Source organism: Schistocerca serialis, chromosome 1 (assembly GCF_023864345.2).
Source record: "Schistocerca serialis cubense isolate TAMUIC-IGC-003099 chromosome 1, iqSchSeri2.2, whole genome shotgun sequence".
Taxonomy (NCBI): domain Eukaryota; kingdom Metazoa; phylum Arthropoda; class Insecta; order Orthoptera; family Acrididae; genus Schistocerca; species Schistocerca serialis.
The window spans coordinates 543,239,062-543,252,290 of NC_064638.1; the positions used below are offsets into that span (position 1 = coordinate 543,239,062).

The following is a 13,229-nucleotide window of genomic DNA, read 5'->3' on the forward strand; positions in this document are numbered from 1 at the left end:
ATCAGAGAAATATTCCCTCCTCATAGAAGCCTTCAATGTACTCATGGCACCTATCCGCTCTCTTCTCTGTATTTAACAGCGGAATTCCCGTTGCACTCTTCATGATACTTACCACCCTTGTTTTTAAATTCACAGAAAATTGTTCAGACTTTCTTATATGCTTAGTCAGTCCTTCTGGCAGTCATTTATTCTTCGATTTCTTCACATTTTTCATGCAACTATTTCGTCTTAGCTTCCCTGCACTTTCTGCTTATTTCATTGGGAAGGACTTGTATTTCTATATTCCTGAATTTCGCTGAACATTTTTGTACTTCCTTCTTTCGTCGATTAAATGAGGTATTTCTTCTGTTATCCATGGTTTAGTGGCTGTTACCTTCTTTGTACCTGCGTTATTCTTTCCAACTTCTGTGATGGTCCTTTTTAGAGATGTCCATTCCTCTTCACCTGTACTGCCTACTGATCTATTCATTATTGTTGTTTCTATAGCGTGAGATAACTTCAAGTGTGTCTCTTAAATCCTTATTACTTCAGTATCCCATTTCTTAGCGTATTAATTCTTCCTGACTAATCTCTCAAACTTCAGCCTACTCTTCATGACTATTACATTGTGATATGAGTCTATACCTGCTCCTAGACAAGCCTTACAATCCAGTACCTGAAATCGGAATCTCTGTCCCACCATGATGTAATGTAACTGGAATCTTCCAGTATCACATATTTCCTCCTCTGGTGATTCTTGAACAGAGTATTCACTATTACTAGCTGGAAATTTATTGCAGAATTCAATTAGTCTTTCTCCTCTCTCTTCCTTGTCCCAAACTAATATTCTTCTGTCACTTTTTCTTCTACTCCTCCCTCTACAACCGCGTTCCAGTCCCCGGTGACTATTAGATTTTCTTCTCCCTTTACACACTGCATTACTCCTTCAATATCCTCATACACTTCCCCTATCTCCGATCTTAGGATGCGACGTTGGCATGTATACCTCAGCTATTGTTGTGTGTGTTGCTTTGCTGTCGATTCTGATAAGAACAATCCTGTCACTGAACTGCTCACAGTAACACACTCTCTTCACTACTTTCCTATTCGTAACGAATCCTACTTCAAGGCTTCCATTTTCTGCTCCTGTTTATATCACCCTACACTCATTTCTCCAGAAACCCTTGTCTTCTTACCATTTCATTTCGCTGACCCCTGCTATATCTAGCTTGAGCCTTAGAATTTCCCTTTTCAGATTTTCTACCTTCCCTACCACGTTGAAGGTTCTGATATATTAGCACTGGCGAAAATGTCAGTCCTGGCGAAGGGAAGTCTACTACAATCATACACAGGCCTTTCATTTGTCCAGAAACCCCTGTCTTCTTACCATTTCATTTCGCTGACCCCTGCTATATCTAGCTTGAGCCTTAGAATTTCCCTTTTCAGACTTACTACCTTCCCTACCACGTTGAAGGTTCTGATATATTAGCTCTGGCGAAAATGTCAGTCCTGGCGAAGGGAAGTCTACTAGAATCATACACAGGCCTTAATTTGAGAAAGAAATTTCTGAGAAAGTACGTTTGGAGGACGGTGTTGTATGGGAGCGAAACATGGACTGCGGGAAAACCGGAACAGAAGGAAGCCGAAGAATTTGAGATGTGGTGCTGCAGAAGAATGTTGAAAATTATGTGGACTGATAAGGTATGGAAAGATGAGGTCTTCCACAGAATTGGCGAGGAAAGAAATATGTAGGAACGACTGACAAGGAGGTGGACAAGATGATAGGACGTCTGTTAATACATCAAAGAATAACTTCCATGGTACTAGAGCCAGCTGTATAGCGTAAAAACTGTAGAGAAAGGCAGAGATTGGAACGCATCCAGTAATTATAATGGAGGATGGAGGCTGCAAGTGCTGCTTTGAGATGGAGAGGTTAGCTCAGGAGAGGAATTCCTTGCGGGAAGCATCAACCCAGTCACAAGATTGATAAAAAAACAGTTATTACTTGAAGAATGGCGATCTAGCTGAAATTGTAATCTGAAATAAATAAATACATGTAATAACATACAAAGGAAAATATCATTTCGAAAAAGGAGAAAGTGAGTCCTCGCACTGTGCTACTACAATTTCGTCACTCTGCTACTAGATGAAATTGTTCACTAAAAGAAGGCGACTTATTGCATGTCATTGACTAAGTCCCTGTCCGTTAGTATTTTACACGAAATTGCACCAACTAGGTGCTTCGAAGATGTTATCGAAAACGAACTTACAGAGCGTCTTTTTCACAAAAATGGCTCCACGTGCTTTATGGTTGTGTTCGTACATTTCCCGTTTAATGACATGTCAGATGGAGTACACATTGCGTCGTTTGTATTGCTAATGTTAAAAGCGCTCAGGAAGCTTCACGCATGCGTCAGTATATTTCGATTCGCATCATTTCAGCTACTCAAATAAGCAGCTTCGCCACGGAGCTTCTTGGGGTACGCGGGTAGCATATCACTCCCGGTCGTCATAGCAGTACATCGTAGTCTTCCAGACAGTCCGGGCTGTCTTTCAAAACTGCTCTTTAGTAACTCTGGTTAATACATTACACCAATAACCCGATCGCTCTGACGAAATACTGTTAATAAAGAAATACATTCAAGAATCAAATTTAACAAGGAAATCATAATCTGTCACTAACACTGTAGAGCAGTTAGCCGGCCTATCGCAACGGCTCTTGCAAGAGATGCATCAGCGAAAAGGTGTGAGGTCGAACTCGTGTGCCCCTCCTCATTGTCCTGTAGGTGAAGATAGAAGCATTTGATTTCTTTGGTCACGAAAACCATCAAGACTACCCTGACGCCAAAACTTCAGACGTTATTCCGCTAAGATATACGAGCACACCATATGTTGACCCACTTCATCCAATTTCAAGAAATACTGCAGCCCCATAATTCATTTTTCATCGCCTTAGTTTCCCTTGTGACCCACTACACAAATCTGTGGATAGGTATTTACTTAATTGCTACTGAAGAATCATATGAGTTGGGTAGATTTTGCAGCAATCATCAGTCGATACAAGTTTCACGTAGCTACCTGTCACTCGAAATTTTGTTCTTCAGAGCGTTGCAGACAAAACATCCTGCAAAATTTAATCTTTTTTATGATGTGATGTTTATCTGTCGCCGGCAATGAACTTACTGACTTATCCGAACACGTCATACGTCCCAACTCAGAGTTTCATTCAGATGCTACCTCTTCCAAGTTATACAAATTTAACGAACTGTAATATACTTTTGCTATTTAGAGTACGGAAGATAGACATCTTAAGCTGTTGTACACGTACGTTATTTATTGCAACTTAAGATTTCCTACGTCTATGTTACCAACAGAGAAATGAACTAATTTTTCCCCGGATGTGTTGCAGGGTACATCCCACCAGCAGCACCGGGTTCATTCGGAGGAGGTGAGTTATTACATAGTTTCATTGTGTTTCACTGCAATGTGTGCTCACAAATTAACGATTTACTTAGTATCTTCTGCATTACGATGATATAATTTAACTATTTAGATTTCGTTAGATATACATATTAAATTTTTGTAGATGTACGTTATTTATTGCATCCTAAGATTAAGTATCTCTATGTTACCAACAGAGAAGCGAGTGGAACTAATTTTTCCTCGAATGTTCTGCAGGATACATCTCACCTGGAGCAGGGGGCTCGCTCGGAGCAGGTGAGTTATTACATCATTTCATTGTGTTTCACTGCAATGTGTGCTCATAAATTAACGATTTACTTAGTATCTTCTGCATTACGATGTGTACGTATGAAATACTCATTAACTACGCCAAAATTATCGACCGAGTAAGAGTATCGTTAATTCGATATGTATGCTCCAGCTGCAAGAGGCAAATTCTGATTAGGGTTTTTCAATGTTTGTCGTGGATTCTTTTGTGGTTGTGGCAGAGCAGTTTCCTCAACACATTGTTGCGCTACCTTCCCCAGCCTTGATCCAAATGGATAGGTGGCCAGTCACTAATGGCCTAGGCTTCCTTCCTTGTTGTAAAATTCTCCGACAATGATTAAATGTAGACACTGGTTCGGTTATTCTAGACGTAAGGGTATTTATTCCTCATTTGAGATCGCTCCAGGGGCAACTTAGCATTCGACATTCCATGGAACGGGACATTCAGGCAGCGGGTAACTGACAGTAAACACTGAATTCTTGATTTCTGTCTACATGTTCACACACTGATGCAGTATGTAAGAAGCTACATTTTCTTCCTGGACTTATTAAACTGTATTTATTTATTTAAGATCGCGAATTCTGTTGAAGTGCTGTCTAAAGTGATACCTGTACCAACGTAATTTGTTAAAAGACCAAATAAGTTTCAGGGATACAAACTGTATTCATTTATAGTAGATTTATATACATCCGTTAAGCATATAGAGCTTGTAAACATGATGCACATGACGACGATGTCTTTTCAAGCGGCATGGATAAGCATTGGAGCATTTCACAGTGAGGTACGGAGAGGTATATCTTTCGAAAATTCACTGACTTTTATAACATTCGAAAAAGTAATGTACTAAAGAGTAGTGTCACAATTTAGCAGAAACAATTTACTTAACGTATTACACTTTGGATTTCAGGAGGGTTGCTACACTCATAATTCTATTTACTCATTCACTCACCAATATATTACAAATACTAAGTAAAAAAGTATTCCCAGGTGGCACTTCTGTGATCATTCGATATCGTCTGGTTCTGTAGATAATGTTACACACTTAGAAAAACTTAAGTCTTATAGAACTAACGGCCTTACAAACAGCTGGATTGAATCAAACTTGACAAACACAATTAATAAAAAGTAGTGACGAATAATTCAAACTGTGTTGGACACGTGGGAAATTTTAGTGTCTGGGGAGGAATGGCACACAGAGTCTCGTACGGTTAAACTTTGGATCCACTCCTCTTCTTTATATATGTGAATGAACTTCCACTTTAACATTCAACAAGCAGAATTGGTACGTTTTGCAAACGAGACTACTGCTACAATAAAACACATACGAAAGAAATGAACAGAAGAGATGTTAATAATATTTTACAAAGAATTATTAATTAGTTCTCTGAAAATAGACTCTCCCTTAGTTTTGAAAACAAAATATGCTTTATTCAGTTCTGTAAAACAAATAGAGTCAAACCGGCAATTGATGTAGCACGTAAACCGTTGTCAATAAATATGGTACAAGCTCCAAATTTTTAGCTTCACATATTCTTAAAACTAAAACTGGAAGATGCTTATTTCTAAGCTTCTCAAACAGGAGTTCAGCTACTTTTGCTCTTAGTATAATTGCTAGTCTTAGATACAAACGAATCAGCTTCCTGAAATATATTGCATCTTTCCATTCTTTACTGTCGCATGAAGTAATTTTCTGGGCAAACTCATCACTTAGAAGGTACTGATTACACAATAGGGAGCAATAAAAATGGCATGTGGTGTTCATTAATGGATGCCATGTACGAACCCCTTCAAGGAGTTAGGCATTCCAGCTGCAATATCAGAGCTCATATATTCTCTAACGAATTCTTCATAAATAATCCATGACATTTTGAGACGAATTGTGATGTCCACAAATACAACATTAGAGGAACAAATTATTCTTATCACCCTTTATGAAAGCTGTCTGTGGCTCAGAAAGTAGTTCAGTACTCAACAAAAACAATTTTTGATCACTAGCCCAATAAAATAAAATGTCTGTAGGTAGCCAAGCAAGCTTGAAATCTGATCTAATATAATTTCTCCTGGACAGCTCATTCTGTTCCTTGGACGAATTTCTGTTTAAGACTGGTAGCATGATAATGACAAACAAAATAAGAATGAAAATGCAGTTAGTTTTTACCTGTAGTTGCCTGAGTAGTGTTAAAAATAATGCGTTAACAAATGCTAACACTCGACTTGTATAATCATCCTGCAAACTGATTCGTTCCACAGGAAAAGAGTCATTCAAATGAGCTACGGAATATGTAACTAACTCACAAATTTTTGAGAACAGAACATATCCCTAAAACTGAATTTGTCACAGTGTTCAGTCTTCCGCCCTAGCGGCGTAATGATCTCTTGCTTCGCACTTCGTATCTTGCTTTGGATGTTCAAGTAAGCTATGTGCAGATTCGACTTCACAGCACAAGAAAAATACATGCAAAGTACAGACAAGCTAAGGATAATGGCTGCATGATCAATGTGGAAAAATCGAAAGACTGACAAAGCATATAGAAAGGTCAAGATAACCTTCGGTGAAATTAAAATCAAGCGTAGTAGCATTAAGAACGCAAAGGAGATTCCACCATTACATGCAAAGGACAGAGCAGATAGGTGGAAAGAGTGCATTGAATGTCCGTATGAGGGGGAAAACTTGTCTGATGTGCTAGAAGAAGAAACAGGAGTCGATATAGAAAATATAGGGGATCCAGCATTTAGAATCAGAATTTAAAGGAACTCTAGAAGGTTTAGGAAAAAATAAGGCAAAAAGAAGAATTTTTAAAATCATTGGGGGCAAGTGGCAACCAAACAGCTATTAACGTTAGTGTGTAGAATGTGTGAGTCTGGCGATATACCAGCTGCCTCGCGGAACGATATCATCTGCACAATCCCGAAGACTGCAAGAGCTAACAAATACAAGAAAGATTTATCGCACAGTCAGCATTCAAGTTGCTGATGAGAATAATATACAGAGAAAAAAATTTAAGGTCTGTTAAATAACGGTGAGTTTAGCTTTTTTTCTTTTGAGTCCACACTCTGCTGATTGGTTGGATGCGGCCTGCCACGAATTCCTCTCCTGAGACAATCTCTTCATCTCAGAGTAGCTCTTGCGACCTACGTCCTCGATTATTTGCTAGATGTATACCAGTCTCTGTCTTCCTCTACAGTTTTTGCCCTCTACAGCTCCCTCTAGTGCCATATACGTCATTCCCTCATATCTTACCAATTGTCTTATAATCCTACCCCTTCTCATTATCAGTGTTTTCCGCATGTTACTTTCCTCTCCGATTCTGCGAAGAAACTCCTAATTCCTCACATTCCTCCACCGAATTTTAAACGTCTGTAGCATCACATCTCAAATGCTTCGATTCCCTTCTGTTCCGGTTTCCCCACAGTCCATGCTTCGCTACAATACAGTGCTGTACTCCAGACGTATATTCTCAGAAATTTCTTCCTCAGATTAAGCCCTATGTTCAGTACTACTAGACTTCTCTTGGCCAGGATTGCCCTTTTTGTCACTGCTAGTCTGCTTTTGACGTCCTCCGTGCTCCGATCGTCAATGGTTATTTTACTGCCTAGGTATCAGAATTCCTTAACTTCACCTACTTCGTGACCATCAATACCGATTTTAGTTTCTCGCTGTTCTCATTTCTACTACTTCTCATTAATTTCGTCTTTCTTCGATTTACTCTCAGTCCATATTCTGTACTCATTAGACTGTTCATCCCGTTCAGAAGATCATGTAATTCTTCTTCACTTTCACACAAGATAGCAATCTCATCAGCAAATCGTATCGTTGATATCCTTCCACCTTGGGTTTTAATTGCACCCCTGAATCTTTCTAATATTTCCATCACTGCTTCTTCGCTGGACAGATGGACAGTAGGGGCGAAAGATTACACCCCCGTTCTGACATCCTTTTTAGCCCGAGCACACTCTTATTATTCCTTCTTGTCTCTTGTGCATATTGTATATTACCTGTCTGTCTCTACAGCTTACTCCTATTTTGCTCAGAATTTCGAATATCTTTCAGCATTTTAATTTGGCGGGCGCCTTTTCCAGGTAGACAAATCCTGTGAACGTGTCCTGATTTTTTAAGTCTTGCTTCCATTATCAACTGCAACGTCATATTTACCTCCCTGGTTCCTTTATCTTTCCTAAAGCCAAATCGATCTTCACCTAACACATCCTCTGTTTTCTTTTGTGTTCTTATGTATGCTATTCTTGTCAGAAACTTGGAGGTATAAACTGTTAAGGTGGTTGTGCGATAATTTTCGTACTTGTCAGCTCTTGCTGTTTCCGGAATTGTATGGATCATATTTTTTCCAAAGTCGGATGGTATGTCGCAAGGCTCATACATTCTATACACCAACTTGAATAGCCGGTTTGTTGCCACTTTCGCCTGTGATGTTAGAAATTTTGATGGAATGTTACCTATTTCTTCTCACTTATTTGATCTTACCTCTTCCAAAGCTCTCTTAAATTCTGATTCTAATGTTGGATTCCCCACCTCTTCTAAATCGACTCCTGTTTCTTCTTCTATCACGTCAGACAAATGTTCCCCACCATACAAGCCTTCAATGTACTCTTGCCACCTATCCGCAATCTCCTCAGCATTTAACAGCGGAATTCCCGTTGCACACTTAATGTTCCCACACTTGCTTTTAATTTGACCGAAAATTGTTTCGACTTTCCTATATGCTAAGTCAGCCCTTCTGACAATCATTTTTTTCGATTACTTCACATTTTTCGTCCAGTCATTTAGCATTCGCTTCCTTGCACTTTCTATTTATATCATTCCTCAGCGAGCTGTATTCCCATATTCCTGAATTTCTAGGAACATTTTTGTTCTTCCTTCTCTCATCGATTAACTGAGTATTACCTCTGCTACCCATGGTTTCTTCACTGATACTTTCTTTTTACCTACGTTATTCTTTCCAACTTCTGTGACTGTCCTTTTTAGAGATGCCCACTCCTCTTCACCTGTACTGCCTACTGATCTATTCCTTATTGTTGCATCTATAGCCTGATATAACTTCAAGTGTATCTCGTAATTTCTCAGTAATTCCGTATCAATTCATTTCAGTAATGTTTCGTCCTGACTAATCTCTTAAACCCCCCCCCCCCCCCCCCCCCCCCCATGAACCATGGACCTTGCCGTTGGTGGGAGGCTTGCGTGCCTCAACGATACAGATAGCCGTACCGTAGGTGCAACCACAACGGAGGGGTATCTGTAGAGAGGCCAGACAAACGTGTGGTTCCTGAAGAGGGGCAGCAGCCTTTTCAGTAGTTGCAGGGGCAACAGTCTGGGCGATTGACTGATCTGGCCTTGTAACACTAACCAAAACGGCCTTGCTGTTGTGGTACTGCGAACGGCTGAAAGCAAGGGGAAACTACAGCCGTAATTTTTCCCGAGGGCATGCAGCTTATCTGCATCAAACCAGTCTCAGGACTGAAGACCACAACAACAACAATCTCTTAAACTTCAGCCTACCCTTCATCAATATTATATTGTGATCAGAGTCCATATCTGCTTCCAGGTAAACCTTGCAATCCAGTGTCCGAATTCGGAATCTCTGCCCGACCATGATGTAATCTAAATGAAATCGTCTATTACCACCTGGCCTTTTCCAAGCATAACTCCTCCTCTGGTGATTCTTGAACAGAGTATTCGCTATTACTCGCTGACATTTACTACAAACTTCAATTAGTCTTTTCTCTCTCTCATTCCTTGGCCAAAGCCCATATTCTCCTGTATATTTTCTGCTAAAGCTTCATCTACAGCCGCATTCCAGGCACCATGACTATCAGATTTTCTACTCCCTTTCTGGTTTGCTGTCGATTCTCGATTCTGATAAGAACAACCCTACCACTGAACTGTACACAGTAATCGGCTCTCTTGATATCACCCTATATTCATCTAACCAGAAACCCTTGTCTTCTTTCCATATCACTTCACTGCCCCCTACTATGTCTAGCTTGAGCCTCAGCATTTCCCTCTTCAGACTTTCTAGTTTCCCTGCCAAGTTCAAGGCTCTGATGTATCACGTCCCGACGCGTAGAACGTTATCCTTTCGTTGGTTATTGAATCTATTTCTCATGGTCACCTCCCCCATGAAGTCCACTGCCGGAGATGCGAATGCAGAACTATTCCGACATCTTTTGTCAATGGAGAGAACATCGTGATACTTTTTCAGTTACAAGCCAGATGTCCTGTGGATACAGGTAATGTGTCTTTAATGCAGTGGTTTCCATTGCTTTATGCATCCTCATGCCGTTGATCACTGCTGATTCTTCCGTCTATGGGGGCACTTCCCCACCCCAAGGCCAAGAGAGTGCCCTGAACCTCTTTGCGCTCCTCCGCCCTCTTTGATAAGGCCGTTGGCAGATTGAGTGTGACTATTTATGCCGGAAATCTTCGGCTGCCAATACTGATTATTAATCAAAATTTCAGGGGTGGTGAGTTTCGAACCCGAAACCGATGTCGTTTTGATTATTCATCAAATACGGTACCCCTACACCACAGGCCCATTATCAGCAAAGTAGAAGCACCGGAGAGCTTATACTGACGTTGCGGTTAATATTGGAAGCAAGATCGAAGAAAACTACTCAAGATGTGTCCGTAGCATTTGTCGACCGCGGAAAACCGTTGGACAAGGCGTTAGAAATTATGAGAAAAATAGGGGCAAGTTATAGTGAAAGCCGGGTAATATACAATATGTACAAGCAACAAGAGAGAACAATAAGACTCAAGACCAAAAACGTAGTGCTAGAAAATGAGTGTGAAGACCAAAAACGTAGTGCTCGAAAAAGATTGTAAGAAAGGGGTGTATTCTTTCGCCCCTACTGTTCAGTACATACATCGAAGACCCAACGACGAAAATAAAAGAAAGCTTCCAGAACGGCAATGAAATTGAAGGTTGCGGGATTACAGAGATGAGATTCGCTGAAAACACGAAAGTCATTAGAAGCAGCAGAAATCAGAGCTGTGATAAACTTAACATCAGAATTTTTAATCACGAAGGGGAAGGTTACAGGATTAAAATAATAAGATTCGCTGAAAACATTGCTGGCGTCAGTGAGAGTGGGGAAGAATTACAGCATCTGTTGAGTGGAATGAACAGTCTACTGAGTAAAGGACGTGGTTTGAGAGTAAATCGAAGTAAGACGAAAGTAATGAGAAGCAACAGAAATGAGACCAGCGAGAAAATTAACATCAGAATCGGTAATCACGAAGAAGATGAAGTTAAGGTAATCTGATACCCATGCAGAAAAATAACCTATGATTGACTTAGCTAGGAGAACACGAAAAGCATATTAGCACTAGAAAAAAGGGCACTGATAGCGAAGTGAAGTCTACTAGAATCAGTCATAGGCCTTGAGGAAGAAATTTATGAGAATGTACGTTTTACGCACAGCGTTGTATGGGAATGAAACATTTACCTTGAGGAAGAAATTTCTGAGAATGTACGTTTGAAGCACGGCGTTGTATGGGAATGAAACATGGACCCTGAGAAAACCGGAACAGAAGGAAATTGAAGAATTTGAGATGTGGTGCTGAAGATGAATGTTGAAAATTAGATGGACCGATAAGGTAAGGAAAGAGGAGGTCCTCCACAGAATTGGCGAGGAAAGAAGATGTAGTAACGACTGACAAGGAGGTGGACAAGATGATAGGACGTCTGTTAAGACATGAAAGAATAGCTTCCATGGTACTAGAGCGAGCTGTATAGCGTAAAAACTGTAGAGAAAGGCAGAGATTGGAACGCATCCAGCAAGTATAATTGAGCTGCAAGTGCTGCTCTGAGATGGAGAGGTTACCACAGGAGAGGAATTCGTGGCGGGAAGCTTCCACCCAGTCACAAGATTGATGAAAAAAATAACAGCTATTACTTGAAGAATGGCAATCTAGCTGAAATCGAAATCTGAAATAAATAAGTACAAGTAATAACAGACAGCCGAAAATATCGTTTCCAAAAAGGAGAAAGCCCTCCTCGCTCTATACTACTACCATTTCGTCTCTCTGCTACAAGATGAAATTGTTTACTAAAGGACTGAAACTTGTTGAATATCATTGACTAAGTCTATGTCCGTTAGTATTTTACACAAAATGGCACCAACTCGACGTTTGCTGCTTCGAAGATGTTACCGGAAACGACCTCATACACTGTCTCTTTCACGGAAGTGACTTCGTGTTATTTGCCGCTGTGCTCGTACATTTTCCTTCTACTGTCGCAGCAGATGGAGTACACACTGCGTCGTATGTATTGTTAATGACAAAAGCGATCAGGAAGCTTCACGCATCCGTTAATGTATTTAGATTCGTATCAGTTCAGCTACTCACTTAAGCAGCTTCGCCACGATGCGTCTTGAGGTACGAGGGTAGCATATCACTCCCGGTCGTCATAGCGGTACATCGTAGTTCCTCTCCGAATGGAAATTGCTGTAAATCTGCCAGACAATCGGGGCTGTCTTTTAAAACTCCTCTTTAATAACTTCCGTTAATACATTACACCATTAAAACGATCACTCTGACAAAATACTGTTATTAATGAAATAACTTTTACGAAACAAAGTTAACAAAGGAACCATAATCTGTCACCAGCACTTTAGAACAATTAGCTGGCCTACGTAATCGGCTCTTGCGAGAGATGCATCGGGAAAGGGTCTGAGTTCCAACTCGTGTGTCCCTTCTCCGTGGCATTTAGGTGAAGTTAGAAGTTGGGTAGATTTTGCAGTAACCATCAGTCGACATTTGTTTCATGTAGCTACCTGTCACTCTAAAATATGTTCTTCAGAGTGCTGGAGACGCAACATCCTGCAAAATTATATCTTTTTTATGACGTGATCCTTATCTGTCCCCGGGAATGAACTTACTGAATTATCCGAACACGTCATACGTCCCAACTCAGAGTTTCATTCAGACGCTACCTCTTCCAAGTTATACAATTTTAACGAACTGTAATATACTTTTGCTATTTAGAGTACGGAAGATAGACATCTTAAGCTGTTGTACATGTACGTTATTTATTGCAACTTAAGATTTCCTGCGTCTATGTTACCAACAGAGAAATGAACTAATTTTTCCCCGCAGCACCGGGTTCATTCGGAGGAGGTGAGTTATTACATAGTTTCATTGATTTGTACCGCACTCCTAGCTCACAAATTAATGATTTCGTTAACATCTTGTGAGTTTTGGTGTGTACATATGATATACTACACGACGTTTATCGGCCGAATGAGAGTATGATTAATACGACATGAGTGCTCAAGCGGCAAGAGGCAAATACCCATTATGCCATACTGAATTGGGTTTTTCTATGTTTGTCGTAGGTTATTTCATGGTGGTGACAGAACAGTCTCTTCAACACACTGTTGTTCTACCTTTCCCATACCTTGTCCAAATGAGCAGGTTGTCAATATCTACTGACCTAGACGTGGACGAGTTGTTAACTTCTGGGTTTTCTTCCTTGTACTAACATTCTCCGACAATGAATAAATG

General features: G+C 40.3%; 1 protein-coding gene across 6 annotated transcripts in view; it reads left to right on the top strand.

The window, feature by feature from the left end:
- LOC126475123 (inter-alpha-trypsin inhibitor heavy chain H4-like) overlaps positions 1-13,229 on the top strand; it is a 306,057-nt gene that overhangs the window by 252,269 nt on the left and 40,559 nt on the right. For all 6 annotated transcript variants that reach the window (XM_050102753.1, XM_050102761.1, XM_050102734.1 and 3 more), the window contains exons 13-14: positions 3,389-3,427; positions 3,658-3,696. In XM_050102753.1, coding sequence (XP_049958710.1) covers positions 3,389-3,427; positions 3,658-3,696 — 78 coding nt within the window. The remainder of the gene's footprint in view (positions 1-3,388; positions 3,428-3,657; positions 3,697-13,229) is intronic.